This window comes from Corvus brachyrhynchos, unplaced genomic scaffold, assembly GCF_000691975.1.
Source record: "Corvus brachyrhynchos isolate BGI_N302 unplaced genomic scaffold, ASM69197v1 scaffold258, whole genome shotgun sequence".
NCBI lineage: Eukaryota > Metazoa > Chordata > Aves > Passeriformes > Corvidae > Corvus > Corvus brachyrhynchos.
In genome coordinates, this window is record NW_008240122.1 from 5166982 (window position 1) to 5190433 (window position 23452).

The window sequence follows — 23452 nt, forward strand, 5'->3', positions numbered from 1 at the left end:
ACACCAGGTTAATTAGGAGGTATTTCACTCTGTTTTAAATACGTGGATCAGGATTCAGACATACATTTCCAAAAGGAAGCTATGTTAGTGGTTGCAGACTGAGGTGACTTGGAGGTTGATGTCGAGTGTTACTTTATGAGCCAGAGTCCTGGTATCCTTTCCTCTAAAAGCTGCCTGAACTACACATAGTAGAAACTTTTATGAAAAATACAACAGTTTAGAAGTGTAAGTGAAGCATCCAGTTCTGCAGTCTTTGGGGATAGGAAGTATTAGCAGCATGTTAAATATTCATCTTAGTCTGTTAGTGCTCTTTTCTTGTCTTGGAGGATCTCTGCTCAGCAATCAGAGACCTTAGTCTTGGTTTCCTTTTTAATTTCTGTAAATCAAGAGTTATTCCAGTGGTTGTGGCAGCATGATAGTTCTCAGCTCTGGCCTTCCAAATGAATTCTATTTAATCAGGGCTGGCTGAATTTATTCTGGGGGCACATCTCATGAAATTCTGAAGAATCAGGCCCAGCTGATGAGAAAATACTTTAAAAGTGATGTCAGTCACAGAGGAACTCAACCTGCTTTCTTTCCTGTCCACAAATAACTCTGAAGCTGAGAGCACCAGTATTAAGAGATTAGATGTAAAGGATATGGGGCAGGCGATGATGAAGGACCTAGTTCTCTGAATGCTTCGCAAAGGTCATTCCTGTTATCTGCTGTGCAGTTGGAAGAGTTAAAGCACAGCGGCCTGGATCGACTTGCCCAAAACTGGCCACGAAGCCATGCGAGAGAGCCAGGAGTGGAGCGCGGCTCTCGCAGGTCGCCAGCCCAAGGCACGGGGTATTCGCCACGGGATATTCGCTGCCCGCGTGCATGAAGTACAGCGGGCCATGTTTGCAGAGCACCTCTGATATTGCACTGACATGTGCACGTCGCCACATCGATGTCTGTTTGCACATACAGATGAGATTCTGCACCACAGAGTCACCTGAGTTTAAGTGCAGGGGCTTGGATCTGCTGGAGGGAGAAGCTGTGCCTTGAACTCCTACTGAATTCATGATTCAAATTAAAAAGGAGGTGGACCTCTAAGCTCCTAGCCTTGAATGCTCAAGACCTGGCCCTGGTTTTCAAATGTGTTCATAACAGTATCCAGCACAATGGGGAATATTCCATGTAGGTGGAGTCTGTCAGAGAAGAAAAAAGTCACAAAACAATGTTGGGGGGGGAGACTTGCAGAATAAACCTCAGTTTAACATCTTCTGAAGATGTTAATTATGCAACAAAATACAGTAAAACAAGGGAGAATTTAACACACTGTTCTTGCAAATGACACCTATTTTTATATTGCAAATAAAAATTTGATGTAAGTACACTTCACAGCAAAACTGGGAACTTTTTTCCAGGTTTTGCTGTAAAACTTAAAACTGTGAAAATTATTTTTGTGTTTATTCAGGCAAGATATGGACTGAAATACATATGATTTGTGATAGTACAAAATTGTTTTGTTGGCAATTCCTCATCAGGGTGAGAGGAAGATAAAAACTCTTCAGGTGTATCACCCAAAGGATCCTACGTAACAGGGTGAGACAAGGGTTTTTATCAGCTCTGCTAACAATTTGCTTCCTACATTCTTAACAAAAAGCAAAATACCATAAGTCTGGGATTCAGAAGTAATGACTAAGTACAAAGAACGCAGACAATAATTCTAATCGCCCTTTTTTGTGCCTTCTTTTCTTGAATATTACTAGATATGGCTTGATACTGAAGACAAGTGAAGAATTTCAGCATCTTTTGTTTTTTTCTTTCCAAGCAAATCAGCTTGCTTTTTCCAGACTATTAGTTAATTGTTGCTTTTCCTTCAGTTGACAACCAGACTGGATTTAGCAGATCAAGGAGGTCTGTTACAAGACTTGCTTTCGATGTAAGGGGCGCTTTCTGACTGGACCACCTAAATGTTCATAGTATATTTGCTCTCTGTATCAGAAATGAATCTGATGGACCTGAATGCTGAAATAAGCGCATGAGGTTGCTGGACTGGCTGCAGACATGTTTGCCTTGGGAAGAGGCATTCTGGTCTGTGCAGAGTTAGGCAGCATAGTCCATGGGCAGGGCCTTCACCTGACAGACAGGAAGCCCTTCTGCCATCAGGTACAAGCTGCAGCTTCTGGGAGGAAGCAGTCCAAGAAAAAACACCCAGAGCTTGAGCCATACCAATGGCTGCTCCCTTGATTTTGGTTTGCAATCTCCTACAGTTTTGGCTGTGATCTTGGCTTTCCTGATAACCTCTTCTTGTGTTTCCCTCCTTCTCTGTAAGCAAAAGCCTTCTAGGTGCCTTGTGCCACGAGGCTGAGCCTAGCAAATTGTCTCCATTGTGTTAACTTTTAAATAGGCTAGAGTCTACCACCCTGGAAGTTGTTTTCACCCTGTGCTGTAGCAGTCACAGTTTGTGGAGCAACATCAGCCGAATTGCTGTTGTTGTGCAGGACTGGTCTCTGAGCAGGGCGTTCTTGTAAAGGAGGAGATGGCATCTCTGAGTCTGCTAGTTTCCCTGGGCTAGGAAGATGAAGTCAGTAATTCTTTGGGCATGGTGACAGATTTCTTGGTTTTATTTTTTTGTTCATATTGGGGGCTAAATGGGCAGGGAGCCATAAAAATTAGGACTGTATGTCTGTAAAAGTATATGATCAATTTATTTTTGTTGGGAAAGTGATAGATAACATGGCACCGCATGAAGTTATAAAAGGAGGTTGCAGTCAGAGTTGCTGGCATTAATTTAACTAGAGAATGTGCCCTTAAATGTCAGGAGACTGCAAGAAGCCTGGAGTTATTTGAGAAGACAGCAACTTTGATGTTGATTTTTATCAACAAAAATACAGGAGATTAAAAGCCGCCCTCTAATTCTGCCTCCTTTTTTTCTTATTGATAATTTGACTAGGGCACTAGCAGGTGTTGTAGGAAAGTTAATGAAACCATAACAGTTATGGTGAAAGAGTACCCATAATCTAATTGACTTGTGTAGGTGACTCACCGCTGAAGCTAAACTCAGTAACTGGGAAACTGAGCAACTGCTTTTCTGTGAAGATACTACAGTTCCACTGGCAGATAAAACAAGGCTAGACAATCTAGGTTATAAAAAGAATATGGGCTGCAATCATGTTCCTGCTGTATCAAAATGTAAGAGTAGCCATTCTTGATCAAACTAAGGGCTTATCTGGCTTCAGCAGGGCATCTGGTGAATGCACAGGGAAAAGTATACAGAAATGTAGCAGCAGGGTGATCCTCCCCCTCATATGTGATCCCTGCTTCTGTCAGCAGGTTGGTTCAGAGGCTTTCGGAGCCAGAGGTTGCATTAGATTGTCTTTAATGCCCCTGATGGGCCTGTCATCTGTGAATTTATCTAATCCCTTTTTGAGCATATTGTGTGTTTGCTCCAGAATATCCTGCAGCAATGGGTTTTGCACTTTATTTTTGTGTTGTATTAAAAAGCACTTCATTTGCTTGTTTTAAATCCACTGTTTGATTGCTTTATTGGATATTCCTTCTTTCATTGAAACAACACAGATTGCTTTGACTTCCTGATCTTCTTCATGCTATTAATGATTTTATAAATCTGTCATCTCTTCTCTCAGCCTCTTTTTCAGGCTGAGAAGTCTGTTTACTATCTCTATATATCAAAAGCATTCCAAAACTTTGATCATTGTTCTTGTCTCTTTCATCCTCTTTCCAGCTCCAGTTTGTGTCCTGTATTCACCTGTGTCCTCCTTCTATATCCTTTACCTTAAAGGAGAAGAAGCTGATTCAAGAGTTAGTGATCAAAGTGTTGGGGGTTTGAATCCATGCCTCGCAGTTCCTCAGAGGGCATACTCGGGTCATCCACCCACCCAGGTTGTGGCAGTCCCCTGCTTTTCACTGGAGCTGATGCAGAGCATGTATCTGGGCTGCAGAGGTGGTAGTGTGAGCTGGTCTCTGCTGTCCAGTGGCACTTTGCTGCTCCATGCCCCACCAGCCAGGCACTCGATGAATTGCATTTGCTGCTCTTGGGGCTGGCACTGGTTCCCGTCTCCGGGCAAATGTCCGTACAAACAAGCCAGGCACGTGCATCCCATCCTTTAATAAAAGAGAGGAACAAAGTACACTTATTAGCTGGAGAAGGTCAGTATCTTCATGCTAATGTACACAATTGGCTGGTGATTTGCTGCATGTTTTGGTGTCTTGTTTTGTTTCCTTTGCATTCAGAATCCAAAATAACCCAGCAGCTGTGTGTGTAGGTAGACAAATCTCAGTAAATAATGAAAGACTTTGGGGAATGACAGCACCGATCTGGTAAAGCTCGAAGACATGTAGATCTTTGAGCAGCTGCTGACAAGCTCTGAAAAACTGGAGGGGTTTTAAGCAGACAGTGAATGGCAAAATATATAGAAAAATGACTACGTAATACTCATTAGTCCTAATTTAGTCTCTCAGCCTTGAAATGAGTGGAAGGTGTTACTGTTGGTTACAATACTGGCATTTTTTATTGCTTGTCAAGTGTTAAGACACAGATCCCGCTGTGATTCTGTATAAATGTGTAGTACAAGGGCTACCTTTGATACTAAGAACTCAATTTTAAAGCAGGTTTTAAAAGTCCCGATGATTAACTGATTAATAAATCTTACAGAATCCTAGAGCATCCATAAAGTTGTCAATTGGTTATTGCTATACATAGCAACTTAAAACTTCCACAGATGAGCTCATAAGCATTGATAGTATAGCATATGCACTTGTGAGATCTTCTGATAATAAATATTAGCTATTAAACCTCAGTAATTAAATTGTCAGGAACAGGAAGGAATTGCCTCTTTTCTTCATGGGTTTTATTAAAGAGCTTAAAGGCTGAGCATTTAGCCACGTAAGATTAGAAGACTCTTGAAAGTGCTAGATAGGTGTATTTGGCTAGGCCTTGAGACATCATGAGTATAAGTAACTGAAATCAGTCTTAATGAAGACAAATGTTGAATGAATCCTGAAATCAACCAAAGTAGCTTGCTTACTTCTGAAAATTTTTGTAGGTCTTCCAAGATTCCAGTCTCTACATTTTTTGTCAAGGCATGACATATTATAGTGATATGGTAATTTATACTATTGAAGTTGTGTTACTTGGAAAGCCTAATTTTGAATTTTCAGAGCTTCGACCAAATTCGACTGTACACAGATTTTAATTTGCCAGCATTAATGTGATAGAGTGGTAGATGGTTGTGTTTCCTTGTGGCAGTAGCCTGATGTTACATCAGAGAATAAAAAGCCTGTGCATACTGTCCACCTACACCACAAAAGAAAACCTCTTCTGAGAGGGAGCTTAGAGTCTCATATCAAGACTTAAGTTCTGGTTATTTTCCATTGTTACTGTCCCTGAAATCATACACATTACAAGAAAGATCTGTGGGGGTTTTTTGCTCTGTTTTCCTATGCTTATATAGTAGCAATTTATATACTTGCTTTACCCCAAATCTGTTTTCATATTCACAGGCTAATAGAATTACCAGTGACTATACAAATAATCTTGGGGCTATTTTTATGTGTTGAATCTTTTTAAAAGTCTGCACTGCTTAATACTATGAGCATCATACAAATGTACAATGATATTAAGAAAATATAATAAGATGAGATCTGTGTGTATGTAATTTTTGTTTATGCCCCTCAAATTCTGCGCAGACACTGATAGGACACAATCCTCGGTAGATTTATGTGTAGCAAGAGTTCTTGCTCACTAATAAAATTACAAGCCTGAGATAAGTGATACTGCTTCACTTCAGTGTTTCCTCAATGTGTTTACTTATCTGTTTTCACTGTTAAAAAGCTTATTAGAAACTGAGAGATACTAACAGCGTATGGCACATGCAGCCTGATACCTTGGTTGCATTTCCCTATTAGTTATCATGTTTAATTGCATTGTTTACTACTGGTATGGTTTGATTCCTTTTGGTTCTTACCTTCTTCCCATTTGTCTTTTGGTTTGGTTCATTATAAGACTACACGATGACATGGATAACAGTATTCCCAAGGTGAATTACCACAACAGTTAGTAGAGCACGGTGTTGCCAAGATCCTGTAGTGTGCCTGTGCCTTACAACTCGTGATAGTATTGTGCTGAGGCTTCATTATGTTTTTGTGAGAGACTTGGTTTTTTCCCCGATTTCATTAGTTGTTCTCTCTCCTGAGATAGAACATAGCGCCTTCATCCAGAGCAGCTGACATGTACTCACTCTAAGCAGTAAATAGCACAGTGATGAAATGCTTGCTTTGTCTTTTTGATGTTTAACTGCAATGTATAAATATATTATGTACTGATTTTATTTGCCTGCTGATATGCCATCTATGTCCCTACTAATGTGAAAGGGAGAAGGAGCCTTTAATATAATCCTCCTGGTCCAGCAGTTTGACTGTTAATAGATTCTTCTATTTGATTAACACTAAGTGGCATCCTACCATGCTGAAAAGTGTGGTGTTATTCTGGGATGTAATATGACTGGTCTCTGGGCCTTGGTCTCCTTGACCACCGTTCTGCTGCAGGCAGGTCTGTACAGTGCTTTAGAAGGTCTTTCACTTTGAAAGTTTGTAGTGGTCTAAAAATTACTCTATATGCTTAAAATAGCATAGATTGTTTGATGTGCTTGTTTCTGGGACCAGAAGAACATTTTAATAGAGTAACTTCCAGAAGGACGGTGACGCAGTCTCACCCCTCTGCACAACGCAGCCCAAAGAAACTCACTCATGAGCCTGTGCATGAAACCCACAGCTTCTCTTTGTACACTACCATTGCTTTCCAGATGGTATCCTGTCTTGCTGAAAAGGCTGTAATGACTACAGAATTTACTGTGCACACAAGGTAGTGTTGCTGCAAAGATTATTTTCCTTGATAGTTCTGTGAATGCATTTACGTATAAATTTCCATTTGACGAGTTTCAGCTTCCAACAAATTCTTAGATTCTCTGCATCTTTTATTTTACATCAAAGACTCACAGTGAGATACTTCTCTGTGTAGGTGCTTGCCGGCTGGGACAAAATAATTTCTTTGCTGCTTCTTGGTTAAACCAAATAAACTGAGCTTCTTAAGCCTCTGATGAAGTACATTTTTCTAGCCCTCAGACCACTTGCATAACCATTTTCTGAACCATATCCCATTTTTACTCATCTTCTGGAATCAAAGAGCAAGAACTAGAAAGAGGATTGTAACAAGTGTCTTGCTGATGCTATGATCAAGAATAGCCATGTCTTGCAACTCCTAGCTGATTGCATTTCTGTATGTGGATGCTAAGGGTAGTTTGACCTCTGAATTGCCTTGTTGCTCAGGAACTGCACATCTTTTGTAATACCATTGCACTCCAGGGTGTAACTTCCCATGTTTCAAGTGTGATATATATTCCAAGTGATTGATTCCGTATTCTGATCTATTGAAACAAGCTTTGTTCTTATGAGCCCAGTTCACTGGGGATACAGAGCAGCAGGCATCACTGGCCAGTTCCATTGCTAACCACTCCTCTGAATTCAGACACATTTTTTTAACAGTGCATCCAGTGTTACATCTTTGTCCCAGCAAAATTTTGATCAGTCTGTGTATTAGCCTCAAATACTTGAATCATAAAGGCATTTCCTCTCAGTTATGGGGTCGGTATTTCTAAGAGCAGATGATGTTTTTATTAGTATTTGTTTTGTTCACATCAGTAACAAGAAAATCAAAGATACAGAGTAGGGATGTAAAACAGTAAAGGGCAGAGACAAACTCCCTTGATTATGAATCTTGATCTTCCTTTCCTAGTCAAAGTTTGTACCTGAGGAATTTGACTGCTTGTTCTACGAGGTCAAATTGCAGCAGCCATGAGCAGAATTCCCTACAGCAGTTGATACAGTTGGGCTACATTTTGCTCACTACTGTCCCCACCCCCAAAAGAAAAAACCAACCAGCCAACCAACCAAGAAACCCAAAACACAGATGTCCACCCTAATGTTTGTTAGCTGGAATGGAACTGCCATTTTAGCACATTCCTGTAGATATGCACCACACAGTCTTGGCAATAGATTTCTAATTATTCCAAGTGAAGGATTTCCTACTCAGCTGCAAATTCTTTTCTAACATCGTATATGCAGTTGTTCTTGTCTCTTTCTGAAGTAGTTTGGATTCCTAAGGAGCCGGCAGGTCACATTCACAAAACCGTTTTTAGGATTTTTGACATTCAGCTGTTGTTGTATGCATGTATGTACACATATGTGCTTCTAGTGGATTAATTGCTAGCCATATCAAGTGAATTAAAATTGTGTTGATACTGGACTTTATCAAAACAGTTAAACCAGAGAAGTAAGTTTGCATTAATATAAAAGAAATAAATTAAATCATATTCACAATTAAAATAAAATGGGTGTAGTGAAGGATGGTGTTAAAAGCCATGCTGGCAACAAGTGGTAGGTTGTGTCATTGCCAAATCTGCCTTCTAACCTCTGCATGACCCAATTCTGCTGAATTCCAGTGGTCTATGCAAGTACGTCTTCTCTAGGTATAAGAATAGTAGCAGCAGTTATACTACCTAGAACAAGAATGTACAAGGCTATCAGCTGTCTTGCCTAGGGCCATGAGATGATTGCCAGCTGGGGTTAAGCAAAAGCATTTCCTTCCTGTGAGGCATTACATAATTATCTGTGTATGTTAAGTGTGCTGGGGTTTTTGTCTGAAATTTATTATATAAGCAAGTGCTATAAGAAGATGCCAGACTAAGAAAACAGCCTGGGCATATGTATTATGGCAATTCCTTTTTCTCCTGTTTTTAATACTGTCCAAAATAAATGAGATTCAGTGTATGTTTCACCTTGTTAGCTTTGCAATGCTTTGCTTTTAACACTGTCCTGCCAGCTTTGTGACGCAAATTTGACTGCAGCTGAGGAATATTGTTAATCCTCTCATCTCCTTGTGGGGAATCAAAGTTGAGCCAAATGAAATGTTTTGTGCTACGCCGTTTTCTTTTATTGCTGCACGTACAAAGCAAGTAAAAATGCTGCCTGCCAGGATCTCTCTGGAGTGATACTGATTCTCTACTTTTATGAGATGCCAGTAAAACCGGAGTTACTCTTTTTCATCTTGCAGCTTACTCTTCACCAAAGTAAAACTGGAATGGATACATAAAGGACCTGAAGAAGCTCTGGTGACATGCAGACATATGTTGAGGATGTGGCAGATGGTATACAATGTTTTACAGCACAGGTAGGCTTCCTCCACTGTAGCAAGTTCAGATTTGTTATTTGCAATGTGGTTATCTTTTTAAGTTTTCTAGGCACTTGAGTTATTTTTCAAAAATGGTGATAAACAGTACTGTTTAAAAGATAATGTTTCTGGCAGTGATTAAAAAAAAAAGCAAGATTTTAATAGCCATTATTTTTAAAAAAATAAAAAGCAACAAAACCAAAACCTCAGTATTTTAATATTGAAGAAGCAGTTTGAACCACGAGTTTCTGATCCAAATGTCTAAACATCTCTATCCATATTTGGATGTCCAGAATGGAGGGCAGATTTTCTTTTTCCCCAATAGCACTGAGCTTTCATCAGCTATTGTTCACAGACTGCAGTAGTTGGCACCACCCAGGAATGTGTGGGGGTGACACTGAGTAACTGAGTAAGCCAAGGAAAGGCACACTGCCAAACTCATAAGATGCAGTTGCACGCTGGTTGCACAGCCTGGTGCTAACTGGGCAAGGAAAGAAGGGAAGGATGTAGCATCTTTCTCCCTTCCCTTGTCCTAGTAAATCTGCATCCAAACAATGCTGCATTCTCTGCTTCCTCCCTTTCATCTGCTGCCCCGCTGAAAGGTAAAGTTTAGAAAGTGTGGAAGACACTGAGTTGGGTTTTCTTCCTTCCCACACCTTTGGATATTGCCTCAGTCAAGGTGCCAGTGTACAATGTTTTGGGAATGTTGTACCAAGATCCTGCACCCATAATGTCCATAGGGCTTGTGTTTGATGGGAAGGACAACATGCTTGATGGCAACAGTCAAGACAGCAGGGAGATGTAGCTTGAGTTGTTCCCCAGTTTCTGTATGCATTTGCATAAGCTTTATAAACACCAGAAGTATATGTACAGAATGGTGAATGCCTGTGTACAAGTAGTCCTTGAGGGATTATTAGTAATTCTTGTTGGTTTAGCTAATGAGCAGCAAACCAAACACAAAAATCAAGATATTTGCATAGCAGCAATGGTCTCTTACAGACTTGAATCATTGATTTCCTTAGGCCTTAGCATCTTTAGCTAAGAATTCAATCATGTACCTCTCACATGAATAATCTTTATACCCATGAGTAGTCCTCTTGAAGCTGATCAAATCCACACTGAACAATTATGACTGAGGAAGATTTTCTCTTGCAAGGGGGGGCTGCAAGCCTGAGACTGTAGAGAGTACATTGGAAAACAGACAAATAACTAGTTCAGCCATTTGGACTGCATTTGGATCCCAAGCTGTGCTTTGGCTCTTACACTTAAAAACCCAAGATGTAATAGCTTTAGAGGCTTTTGATAAGCTTTAGCCATAGAAGCCTAAACAAAACAAATTGCTTTGCTTTTGCTTTTAGGAACTCTAATGTGTATTCCCTGCTATTCCCAGTGGGGATTTTTTTTTTCCTCAAAAAATACATCATAAAGTATCTTTTTATTGGGAAATACTACTTGAAAGGTAACAAGAATCAGCTTGATACCTGCAGTTTTAGACTGGATTCAGTGACCCAGGAAGCACCTTGTATTAAGCAAATTGCAGCAGTGTCAGCTAACAAATATGTAAAGTATTCTGGGTAGGGCTTGCAAAGGAACTTAAGGGGAATTCTTATCAGTGAGACTTGCACAAAAACATTTTTAGGGCCTCTTGCAAGAGAGAAGGTTGTATTTACACAAAGTTGAGAGCTGGTGCACCCAATACTCTTTACTAGTTCAATCAGTAGATAATTGCCTACACAATTAAATGACACTTTATTTGCATTTGTCTGGCCTTTTTCCTGGCTTTAGAATCTTACTGTGACTCTGACAGACCAAAAAGTCTTGCAGGGCCCAATATTTTATCCCCAGCAGCTATTCATATGCCCTGTTCAACTCTCCTCCTGTCTTCTCTCTGACAAACTGGTGCCTCTGCAGTCTCACAATCAAGTGTTCCGCTCAACATTTTTGTCACTGTTTTGTCCGCTGTCTCAACCACCTTTCAAAAACATGGGCAGTAGATGTCCTGCTGTCAGCCTTTCCAGTGCTGTATGCAGAAAGCAAATCATCTGGCTACTATCCCATCCGTGGTGCATGGAAAAGCTTTCTTGGCTGAGGGCTTTGTACTGCAGCTTTTAAGGGGTAGTTAATTTTCAGCCCTTCTCTGGGATAACAAAGCCATTGGGAGAGGCTGTTTTGCACAATGCATTACACAGGATTTTCAGCCTGGGATTTTCCAGTCTCTTCACCTGTCCTTAGAGTAGGAGTGCGGTGTATTAGCCAGTGTTTCAGCATGTGCCTGAACAGTGACTCCATGGTGGTGGCTGCTGCATTAAGGCAGCACTTGCCTCATGGCAGTAATATTTCAAAGTGCAGCTGCCTTATTCCTGCATACACAGGAGTAAGACTGAGCTGCCCCTACAGTTCCACCAGCAGCTCCCGGCCAGGGCACTTGTATTTGGGTCAGTCCTGTCTAGGCAAGGCTGAGGCATAGGACAGATAATTTAATTTTCCCTTCTGACGGTCTCAAATGAGTTTTCAGTGTGGAAACCAGTATGGAAGACAAGGGAGGCCCATTCTAGGACAGACTGGTGCAGTCCAGTGCCCAAGAATTCAGAGTGCATTGACAGAAATGTTATGTTTGATCCCCAAGCCCAAGTAGAAGGTTATTTAGCTGTTCTAAATATGACTGCTGTTATGATGAATGGCAGTAAGTGGCTTTCAGTCTTAGGTTATTAGCTGGGAAGGACAAGACTTGGTTTATCTTTTGCTGTTGTTCTCTGTGATAACGGAATAATTGTGTTTAAAACCAAATAGCAGTCCCAAGCTAATTCTTCTGCTAGATTAATGCAGATTCAAGGGAATTCTGTGCAATCCCTACCAAAGGACTCATCAGACTGAAAGATGGGGGCATCCACAGCAATCATGTCTCTCTGACAGCTTGCTTCCTGGAAGGAATATTGTCCAAAGGCTGAGCTGCAGGCTTGGAAGTGTGCCAGAAAAAGTAGCCAGGGCAGTCACTTTTCCTTTTGGTATTTTGTCCCTTAATGGATGATGAGAGGAGATATCATCACCACTGATCCTTGGGGGATGGCAAACTATGTGGTGACAGGAAGGCTCAGGAGATCTGTGTTAAGTGATTTTTTGTTAGGCACATGATTTTTTTTGGTGAATTTCTCTTTGTAAGGCCTTTCCTGTGAGGACAGAAGTCTAGTACAAGAACAGACTAGAGGCTCCCTGTTTCATAAAGCAGTGCTATGTGGTAGCTTTTATCTTGCTCCTCTTTTTTGAACAGAAAAAAGGTGGAAGGGGAGAAAATAAGCCCTTTGAAATGAAAGAATGAAGAAATTAGCACCCAGGTGGAAGGTGGTAATTGGTCTGTTTCAAAAGGATCAGCAGAGTAGACCTGTGAACAAGTTATTCTGCAGACAAGCCCAAGAGATGGTGGTTATTGCTGGGTGTGGGTCTGCTAGTGGGCCTCCTCTGGTCTGACTTCTAGCTGCCAACATGCTTCCTGTCCAGTGGTTTGCAAAGACTCCCTATAGCCAAGTAAACTAAATACGAGTGTGTGCCCTGGAGCCCCTGCTGGGCAGTCTCTGAGCTTCCTGTCCATTGGCAGTGGGGTGGGGATTAATATATTCAATAAGCTGATTTCTCACAACTGGAAACCTTGATTTTTCACTTACCATGGCAGCTCAACTATTGCCTGCTTTGAGGAGAACGTTTCTCCACTGACAGATGTGCAGGTGACACAATTTCATTTCTTTACAGTGGCTCTGAGAAAGGAAGTAGTGTGACTGAAACACCAGTGATCAAAAAGCATAATGGACTGCATCTCACTCTCCCAGATGCTCATGATACCGATTCTGGTAAGGAAACAAGATTTGTGCTTTTGTGAGAGATGAATGTTCCATTTTCTTCGGAGAAGGTGGTGGGCCTGCACATATCTGTGTTGCTGGGCTGCTGGTCTGCCTCCCTGGCCAGCTCTGCTGCAGAATGTGGCACTGTGGTTTGTGTGTACCTTGGCTTCCCCATGCAAAACACAGTGAGGACTTTCTGCTTGCTTTTACAAAGCTCTCTGAGATGTATAATTCTGGTTTGTTTTTTCGGTTTTTTTGTTTTGGTTTGGTTTTTTTATTGCTTCCGTCCCTCACCCTGTCTCTCCCTGTTTAATCCTTTTTAGATGTCCTGATCAAGCCAGCTGCTATTGTTGGTTTTGGAAAGCTGAGTGAGAGTGTCAGTTCCTATTAGATGGTGATTTGCTTTGGGATTTGTGCATAAACCTTGTGATGCTTTATTATATGGTAAATACATATTCACAGTCACAGATACAGCCAGATGGAAATAACTGAGACATCAAAGCTGATCTTGGCAGTAAAGGGGGAAAGGAAGCTTTCAGAGAGCGCTGCTGACTTGTGATTTTCATCGTAAGTCTCCTGATATTTGGTACTTCCTTTAAAACCCTAGCTCAGAACAAGATGATGATGTGAGAGACTTGCCTTTTAACTTGGAGGGTTTTTTAGGGAATCAAATGTCTATCCTTGTGGATGTAGAAGAAACACTTGAAAAGCAAGTGAACTTCAGACTCGGAAACTGGGCAAGAAAAAATCTAACACATAAATCTCATGGGTCTCCAAGGAATTAGCGTTTGTCTGAGTCTTAATTGTTCTGTATGCCATGGTGCTGTCTGCCAAGAAGGGCAAGTTATTGTAAAGTACAAGCTTTGAACCAGCTTTTCATGCATCTGAAGTGATTTGCACTGAATGCAGTTTGGTTTTAGCCAAGAAATATATTCCTCCTCCACTTTGAGAATCCAGGTTTCCATGCTAACATGGTTGCCCCCACAATGGATGTAAGAATGGAGCTCGTACTGCAATTACACCACCCACCTTAGTGTGGGGCTGGCACTGGCTGCTTGCAGCAGGGGTCTGTGGCTCCCTTCTCTGCAGGCTCTGGCTGCTGCTGTTCTCCATCTGCAGAAGGGAGGCAGCTGGGTCTGCTGTCCCTGTTGGGACCCTCTTTGAAGACGGTAATGGGTGAGATTGCAGGCTACAGCTCCAGCCCCTCTTGCCCTTGTGCTTCCCCAGAGCTGGGGCTGTGGCTGCCTGCTTTGAAGGAGGGAGGAGGTCTGCTATTTCTGCATGGCTGTGGAACAGGCACTGCTGTCTGCTGAGAAATCCCCTGGGAGCATGCAGCAGCATCGCTGTAATGCGCAGGCGCTCTGTCATCTCTGGGCTCATCACTGAAGGGTGGGGGTTACTGTGGCCAGGTTTGACACTGGCCTCTCCCTCAGCTAGACCACAATAAGATTATTTGCTGTGCCAGAATTTTAGGTTTGTTGCCAGAAAGATTAATTCCTCTTTATTTTCTTAATCTTCTGCTAACTGAAGCAGTGCTCCTAACTAAATTCACTGATATCAGACAGCTGCCTTGCTGTTTCATTCTTTCTCTGATGTAGTCTTATCTTGCAGTGCTTTTGCCTGAAGTGATTTAGGCTTGGGAATTCTGTGTTTCTTATAAGCCTAGTAAATCTACTGAGCTACACTTTTATTTTGATAGCAGTTTTCTCATAAATGCAAAATATTAAACTTGGACTTTTTGGTCTTAAACCACCCTAGAACAGTGCTTTAAAATTAATTAGATAGGTTTTGTATGGCTTATGTGCAGAGCTCATCACAACAAAATCAGTTTGTTATTTTTATGAGTTACTTCCAAAATTGTGTGGAGGGCTTTATTGTAAAATGTGAAGTTTATGTTCTGTCTAGTGGAGCTGTTAAACAGAGAAAGAGACTGCACTAAAATAACAAATTGATGTGATACCTTCTTATGCCAACATTTGCATGTATTTTGAGGCATGACATTAAAGCTCTGAGAGACAGGTTTTGTGGGGAGGTTTTTTTAGCACGTTTCTTTAGGAAGAGATCTCTTATAATGAGACTTACAGATACTTTTTTTTGGTAATGTTGCTTGAAGTTTTTCCATCTCCCACCACCACCCTGAGGTCAGAGTCCTGCCAGCACGACACATGCTGACCTCCTCTCTCAGGATACAGTGTGTTAGAGCTAAACTCCTTTGTGGCTCTAGTAGCCATCAGCCCAACCCCAGGGGCACCGTATTGCTTGCCTGACATTCAGAGATGTGGCTGAGCCCCTTTCAGTCCAGAAGGGCCAGGCTGGCAAAAACCTTCTCTTACAGAGTTTATTTGGTCAGGCAGGCTTTAAGGAGAACTGCTGTGAGCATCCCAGCAGAGATGGGAGAGAGCAGCGGTGGCAAATGTGGAGCATGGGCTGGTTTGGAGGGAGCCTGATCATCTGGCATATACGTGTCTAGAGCAAGGAGTGTATCTGTGTCTGAGACCCAGCAGGGATGCGTGGTCTCTGCCTAAAGTATTTTGCTTCCTCTTGTAGGCTGGAAAAAGGGAAAGAAAGTAAACATCAAAGGACTGGAATGGCAAGGGCTGTTAAATGCAAAGAGCCTCCACTGTAAATTGCTAAGTAATTGGGGTCTCATTTGTCTGGCTGTGCAGATGCCCGCTACACTGGGCAGGATCAGTCTCAGTCTGAAATTCCCCTGTTGGCAACTGCTGGGCTAATGAAGAGAAGAAGAGGAGCAGCTAACTTGGGTTTCTTTGAGAGCAATTATGCTGTTATATTCCTGTGAAGTCTGCTTTGTGAGGGAAGGATACTTCAGTAGATTCTAACTGGATCTACTTAGGCTGTGTGTAAACCTCTCGAAAATGCACAAAGGGACCTTACAGTGATGTAGTTTTCTTGCAAGGAAAAGAGGATTTGGTGAGCTCTGTGAGGATGTGAATAAGACACCAGCCCCTCTGCCCACCCAGTGCAAACAGCCCAGCATTACATTTGGGTGCTTGCAAGAAACACAGCTCCACGAAGCCTCTTTGGGAGAGGGCAGTCTTGGCAGAAAAATGTGGTACTGAAAGTTGCTTTAAAAGCATGCTGATATGAGAATCTGGTTAGGCTGACTGCACAATCCACAAAGCATGTGTAATTTTTTCCAAGTTTGCCAATCTAGAAGGCAAGAAATCTGCCCTAACTTCAAAGCTCTGCTAATAACATCACTAGCTGTTCATGTGTCCATTTTCTTGTCTCTGCACTGCAGAGAAGCTGCCTGTGTTTTGGATGGCTGGGGATAAATGCTTGGTAGTTTTCCCTGTGTCAAACAGCTCTAGTCTGACTTGAATTTCTGGGAGTTTCAGTGAAATTTCTCACAGGTGGAGATAGGCGTGGGGGAGAGAGGAGTGTGAGTGGGCAAGGCACGGGGAGAAATCTCGTGCAGTGAAACAGTCTGAAGGTGGATCAGTTAAATAAACTGTTAAATACAATAAAGTCTCCCTGCAAAGCTGAATGGCTTTTACCCATACCGTTAAAGCCGTAATTGCTCCGTTACTGCACTGTCATCTCTTGGAACATTAGATCAGGAATGTCTTTGAAAAGATGTAGGAATTTAAGAAATGCATCTGGGAAGAATACATTTGCATTTTCCAAGGGAGCCGTGGGAGGCGCCTGCTGCAGGGCTGTTTTGAAGTTCTCCTGCTTGAAATGAATGACATTAGTTAGCGATGAGATAATAGGACAAATATTTCCCATAGCAGTTCTGGGCTTGGAGTTGCACTTGTGGTCTCTCCCAAGCCATGACATGCTCACCTCGGGTTAAGCAGAAGCTGCAGCCATGTCTTGCCTCATGAAGCACAGGTGTCTTGGCACAGGAGGGTGAGGCAGAAATGTCTCTCCCCTCATGCCTGGCGGGAGGCAGGATCCCTGCTCAGTATCCGGAGCGGAGATGGCTGGCAGACCGTGGCTGGGGACCACAGGGTGATGTGTCAGTCTGCTGGTGAGGAGGTGTGGTTTGGCAGCCCTCTCTTCAGCACACTCCAGCTGGAAAAGCATGCTGTCCCTCTCAGAGAGGCCATTAAGTGCATATGCCCTGTGGCAGTGGGAGAGAAAAAGCCGGATTTAACTCCAGGGTCTTGTGGTTTGTGAGGTCAGCCTGTAAGGATAGATTCAAGTGTAATGCTAATCAACACAAGTGCTTCAGTCACAGCAGCTCTCCAGAGAAGAAGGAACTTATCAACCATAAAATCACATTAAAACCTATGTATATTAAAATACTTATTTCTCAAAGCTTTACAAAGCCAACTCTGAAATCTCATTTTGTAGCTTCTTATTTTGTTACCACCATCTTGATACCCCTCTGGGGGGTCAGCTCACCAGTATAATCCCACTTGCTGTACTGGAGAACGTGGTCAGTGCCCATGCAGCCCTCCTGGGATAAGCTTTTGATGTGATGTTTTGTCCCAGAGATGTGGGCGCCAAATACTTCATTCTTGCGTAAATGTTACAGTGCATACTAAAGGTTAATATAGTCAAAGCTCTGAACTCTCTGCTCCCCAAGGTTAAATGAAAAACCACGCTGCCTCTAAATCAGTAGAACAATATTGATGTCACTTGAAATGTGTCTGCTATCTGAATGGGGCTAAGCTACCTTGTAATGCTGTATGAATTTTTTACCTTACTGGGGCACATGTTGTAATTGTATGGTGTCTGCACTTATAAAATGGGGTTTTGTGGAAAATATTTGATGCTAGACTTCTGCTTCCCAAATGAGCAAAATATGGTTGCTTCCTTGATGAATGCTAAGCAGACCTTTATAAAATTACTGTCTGTCTCTTAATTTGCTTGTTTGAGCTGCAGCCCTTGGATAATTTAGTGGGGGGTTTTTTTCAGTAATTAACCTTTTATACAACACAGTTCTCCAGTTTGTCATGTGAAAATTCAGCAGAGTTCTTATTACATAAAACCAATGCAGTGAGTGGAGGATCAGACCCACTGCCTCATTGAGTCAAAGAAATATCATAAATAAGTATAAAACACATTACTGTTTGTTTGGTTCGTAGGATCACAACGAGCCTCTTCCCTTGCTGCATCAAGACTGGAACAGGCCATGTCTGAAGTAACTATGCAAAGCAGCACAATGAAGCAGGGACCTGTGAAGCTGTGGACAACTCTTGAACAAATTTGGCTACAAGCTGGTAAGTCCTGGGCCACTTGGAGTTCCTTTTTCCCTCCAGTGGTGAACCAAATAATGTAAGTATTAACAGAGTATTTGAAGTCATTAGTTGAAAATCACTCTATTCCAGCAGAAAATCTGCCTGTCTATCCCAGATGGTTTTTGAAACATCACTTATTTGATTTTGACCCAAAAAAATATTGTAGTAGTGTGATTTTTCAGCTCACCTTTGTTTTTCCAAAACACACAAAAAACTTTAGTAATCACTGTAATATGCTTTTTGAAAAAGAGGGTAGGTAGTTCTTGACTAACAAACGGTAGTTCATGAGGACAATTATTTCCATTCTCCTTTTCCTGCACGCTTCCCTGTGATACAACTGAGCAAACCATGTCTTAACTGTAATTTAGACTGAGAGCTTTCCAGTCTTTGCTGAGATTTAAGTGAAAATTATTAGAAAGAGCAAGTTCTGCACTCTATCCTTGACTGAACCTCCCAAGGTCTTGTAGGTTGAGTATCAGTTTGAGACACTGATGCAGAGATGCTACAACAGAGCACATAAGGGGAAAAGAAAAGTGAGGAGAGACTCTACCCACAAGCAATCTCCAAACCCATGGAGGGGTTTTATGTAGGACATTTGGTGAGGAACAGAGTTGCCCAGCACATTATGCCATTTGCATTCCAGCGTTTCAGAACTGATAGAGTTCCAACACTGTAATTTTGTTTTTAGGAGAAGCAGTTTTTCTTCCATAACTGGGCCCGCAGTTGTGCCCTTGAAATTACCTTTGAGTGCTGTGATTGCTTATTAGATGTTTCACCATTTACAATGAAGAAATAAAAGCAGAACCCCCTGGAAAGCTGCTGATAGTTTTCTATTCTTCATGCAGGAGAACCTTTCAAATTCTCATTTCGCTAATCTGTGCAATTGACAGTTCTCACATAGGACCTGGCAGTCTCACCCTACTTCTCAGCAAAGATTGTCATAGCTGTTTTTGTGGGTAATTTCCTATCTATTAGACTTTAGTTCTAGAACAAAATAAATTACATTGGTTTTGCTACAGTTTGATTAATATTAACAAAAGAAGTCACCTTATGGAATGCATCATCCTTTAAGTTAATCACGTGTTCACCTTAATGACTTGTGTGGATGTAAATTTCAGTAATGTGCTGTGGACTTCAAAATCACCAGCAAGATTTTGCTTTATTCAGGTTATAGTCCTGATTTAAGGCTGCAGAGAAGGCTGATGGGGAGCAAAATAAACGGAGTTTTATTATGATGAGAAGTCAGGTGTCTGTTGTCCATCATCCTGCAGATAGCTCTAGGCAGTTTATGTTTTTGCTGCTGTCTGAAAAGACAAAAGCAATAAAGACTTAGTGCTTGCTGTGAATTGCTATGATTGCTTTTCAGTGTGAATAGAGCACCTTTCTGAAAGGTGTTAATTAATTCTTTTATAATTTATTTTTATTAGGTGTAACTTTTCTGTCTTATCACTTTTTAAGCCTTTGTTTTGCTTCATGCTTACTTTTAGCTGGACTTGAGTCAGGATTGATATTTTGAAAACATGTACTGTGACTGCTTTGTAATTTCATTACTGAAGTCAGTTATTGTTATGGATGCAGCTTAATGAGCTCCTGCTGAGGTACTGGCCGTTCTCTTCTCACAGTAGTGTGGAAGCTGCTGCATTCTGGTATCCTGAGGGATGAAGAGAGATGCAGGTGTTTTGGGGTAGTCTTTGCTCTCTATGGAGAAGGGCACAGTGCCTGAATAACTAGAGGGCTTCTTGGAAGTGGGTCGACCTTTTGCTGGTCTTAGTGAATGGAATAATCCAAAGGGTATCACTGACCTTCGCTACTAGGATCTTTCCCGTCTGAAAGGAGGGGAAAGGAGGAACAAATATACTTTTAAGAAGTTAGTAACTTCCAAACTAGAGATACTTCATAGACAACAAATTAAACAGAAATGTATGGTTAGAGAAAGTTGAGGTAGTCAGGTGGTTTTGCATTACAGCTCACCCCAAGATTAATGGCTGTGGAAAGCAACAGGCAATTAGTGTAACATTCTGATGCCTGCATATGGAGTCACTTGATATTCATGAAAGGTCTGCATCAGTATGCTGTAGATTTTTATCAGGTTTAGCTTGGACTTGTCCTTTTTCAATCAATGACTCATCTTGTGACTCCAAGCAAGTCGCCTAACTTTTTCATACCTCAATGTCCTATCTCCAAAGGGAAAAAATGTTAAGCTGCCTTTGGGAAGTGACTTGTGTGTTGTTGTTTTTGCTGTCATTAACACTTGGACCTTTTTAGCATGACTCATAAATCCTTAGATAAAATTACTGCAACTTCCTAACCTCATACTGCAGTAGATTTATAACAAAGCATCCGTCCTTCTCAGACACTCCCAGGACGCAGCTGGCTGTGTCTCTGTGCCCGGGTATGGATTGAGATTGCCAGGTTGCAGTTGTGTCTGGGTTCCATTAGAGCCATTACAGTTCCCATGCCTCCTCATATCCCAGGGCATGAAAACCAATGGTACCAACCCACTGGTGCAGTTAGAACTTTGTGCACTAAGACTGGGAAGAGGCACACAAAACCAGCTATCCCACAGCTATGCAGGGCTGCTCTTACAGCCCTCCAGCAGCCAGGCCAGGCCACAAAGCCAGCACATACACTTGCAGAAGGGACTGTTAGGGGATGGTAGCTCTCCAGTGATGCTTACATGGGGGAATCCTTACTGGATCATCCTGCAGCTGCAGTAGGAGTTCCTGCCTTGTATGGAAGTGTCCTCAGTCCCTCCAAGCTGGAGACCCCTTGTTCTCTATGGGTTTCACAATTAGCTCATGAGAATATGTGCGTTCCCTTAACAGTGGCTGAAGGGAAGGCTGTGAACCCTGTGCCAATAGTTAATCCCTTTTGTGCTGTGATAAAGATACTTACTTCGCCCATAAGAGGGCATATACTTAGTGGTTTTATCTATAACTTTTCTGGGTTTGTGACCAGCATAGTTTTGTAGGGAAGACAATAAAGCACCACCTTTGGATGTGCAGCTGCTAAATCCAAATGCGTTGCACTGTAACAGATGCTGTACCTTGTCTTTCCCTGCAGCAATGCCTAGTGATCTTTGGCAAGCTAAATTTTAGTAGCTTCCTGTAAACAAAGAGCTGCTTGATGGGTCTGTGGTCTCTAGAAAGAGTCACTGTCTCTTTCAAGCATCAAAATAAAATGGTGGATTCTCATCGTTAATCTCATGTCTAGCCATCTCTTACAGGGCCACCTGGGAGTACAGTCATCTGCAGCAGGGAACTTGACACATTTCCTTAGTGGGCTTCCACATCTTCCTGTTTTCTGCACAGGTAGTCACAGCTTTGGAAGAGTAGTGGGGCTGTCCTCAAAGACTAGAGAGCTCCCCTGCAGCAGGCATGCTTGGAACACTAACAGGCGTATTCTATTTCTAAGTGTTCTGCAGCAAAGGTTGTTAACACAGCTTGTCTGGTCCCTTTTAACAATGTAATGGCTGCTTAAGAAGAGTCATCTTGGAACACTTCAACATTTATGAGCCTAAACATTTTTCTTGGCCCCATGTCTGAGAAACGGCTCATTTCAGGGAGTGCTTAGGAACTGTGCTACAGTGTACATGCTGTGGTGGTGCAGCTCCAGGAGAGGTGGTCATTATGCAATCAATATGCTTAGTTTCTCTTTGTTCTGCTTTTCATCGCCGAGAGCTTGAATTCAAGTTTGAGAAGTGGCAAGGAACTTTGGTGGCACTCGTAAAGCTTGTTAACTCCTCCCTCTTCCTGCAGGAAGAGCTGCAAGGGGAATCCTAGAGATTACTAGTGTTAATATTTCTAAAAGTCATGCCAGTACTCCTCCTTTTTGTTTAGAAAGTAGAGTCATGCTGTTTGGCTAAGGAAAATATATACTTGAAATCGTTGAAATTTATGACCAAAATTTACCTTCATTCGACATTTTTATAAGATCACTTTTGACCCAGAGAGCAAAGCATGTCAGTATTGGAAAGAGATAGTGTTAATAGTTCTAAGCTCTTTGGGTAACTGGCATGATTTCTTATCTGAACTACCTGTGATTATATTTCCAGGCAGTAATAACTGTATGCTCTATTTATACAGAGTATTTTAGAATGCTACAAGCCAGTTTTAATAAGAGTTCTAATATTCTAGCTTCTGTTACTGTATTATTTTAAGCCTTACTTTTAACTACAAGGTCCACTTTGTTTGTCTTTACTAGTAGTTTATATCCAACAATTTAGCTTCTTGACTAACCCAATACTTTACCAAATATGGCCACTCACAGCAAAGTAGGTCTGGTAATTTGATCTAAGTTTGGCTAAATGCCTGCTAAGCTCAGCCTGTGAACCTCACCAGGTAGACCCTAAGGCTAACTTAAAGGAGCATTTAGAAAAAATGACTAGGATACTATTCTGTGTACTCACAGTGGGACTGGAGTGGGCTACCTGCTGTCTCATTAACATGCTAAAGTTTAACCTAGGAAAAATAGATTATCCTGAACATTCTACAAACAAGAAATGCAAAGAGAGCCAGTGCAGCAGAGAACAGTGAGCTAATGGAAAAACATCTGCTCCCCCGAGTTATGTACAGCAGGAACTTTTTTTTTCCCCTTTGCAAAACACTTGTGATTTATTTATTTTATTCCATATGGGCCAGTTCCTGGGAAAAAGCTGTGTTAGAGGGGATGGGCTTTGTTCCACAAGAAAGTGTCCTCAGGGCCAGTGGGCTGAGGACTCCAACACGCTGCTCCGCGGCCACGGAGCCAGATCCTGGCAGCAGCCAAGGGTGCAGCCAGGCCTCCCTGCTGCCCCTCTGCTCACCCAGCACAGCTTGTGTTTGCACAGCCTGCGCATGGGCACTTCAGTGTTCTTCCTTCTCCAAGCTTTTAGCAGTGCTAAGCCCCTGCACTGATACTAAAAGTGTTTATCCGGTGTGGGAGACATCTTTATTGATATTGCCAGAATAGCTGGATCAGATACTGTCCTGTAATGCAGCACTGGTTGTTGAACCAATTCTAATATTTTTCTTTTTTAAAGTGCTTTCAAGTCTTAGAATTTCAAGTTTAGAACTGCCCCATTCGCTGCTTGAGTTCTTGAGCTCCATAAAAGCTGCTGATTTTTGTGTCTCTTTACAGTGACACAAAGCACTGTGAAATGCTGGAGCCTGGTGACAGGGAGCAGGAGAGAGTCCTTTATTACACTTCCATTT

At 41.9% G+C, this 23452-nt stretch overlaps 1 protein-coding gene across 5 annotated transcripts in view; it reads left to right on the top strand.

Moving 5' to 3' along the window:
• Positions 1-23452, top strand: part of TTC7A (tetratricopeptide repeat domain 7A) — a 170624-nt gene that overhangs the window by 99993 nt on the left and 47179 nt on the right. For all 5 annotated transcript variants that reach the window (XM_017744795.1, XM_008641720.2, XM_017744796.1 and 2 more), the window contains 3 exons: positions 9101-9217; positions 12962-13059; positions 18108-18242. In XM_017744795.1, coding sequence (XP_017600284.1) covers positions 9101-9217; positions 12962-13059; positions 18108-18242 — 350 coding nt within the window. The remainder of the gene's footprint in view (positions 1-9100; positions 9218-12961; positions 13060-18107; positions 18243-23452) is intronic.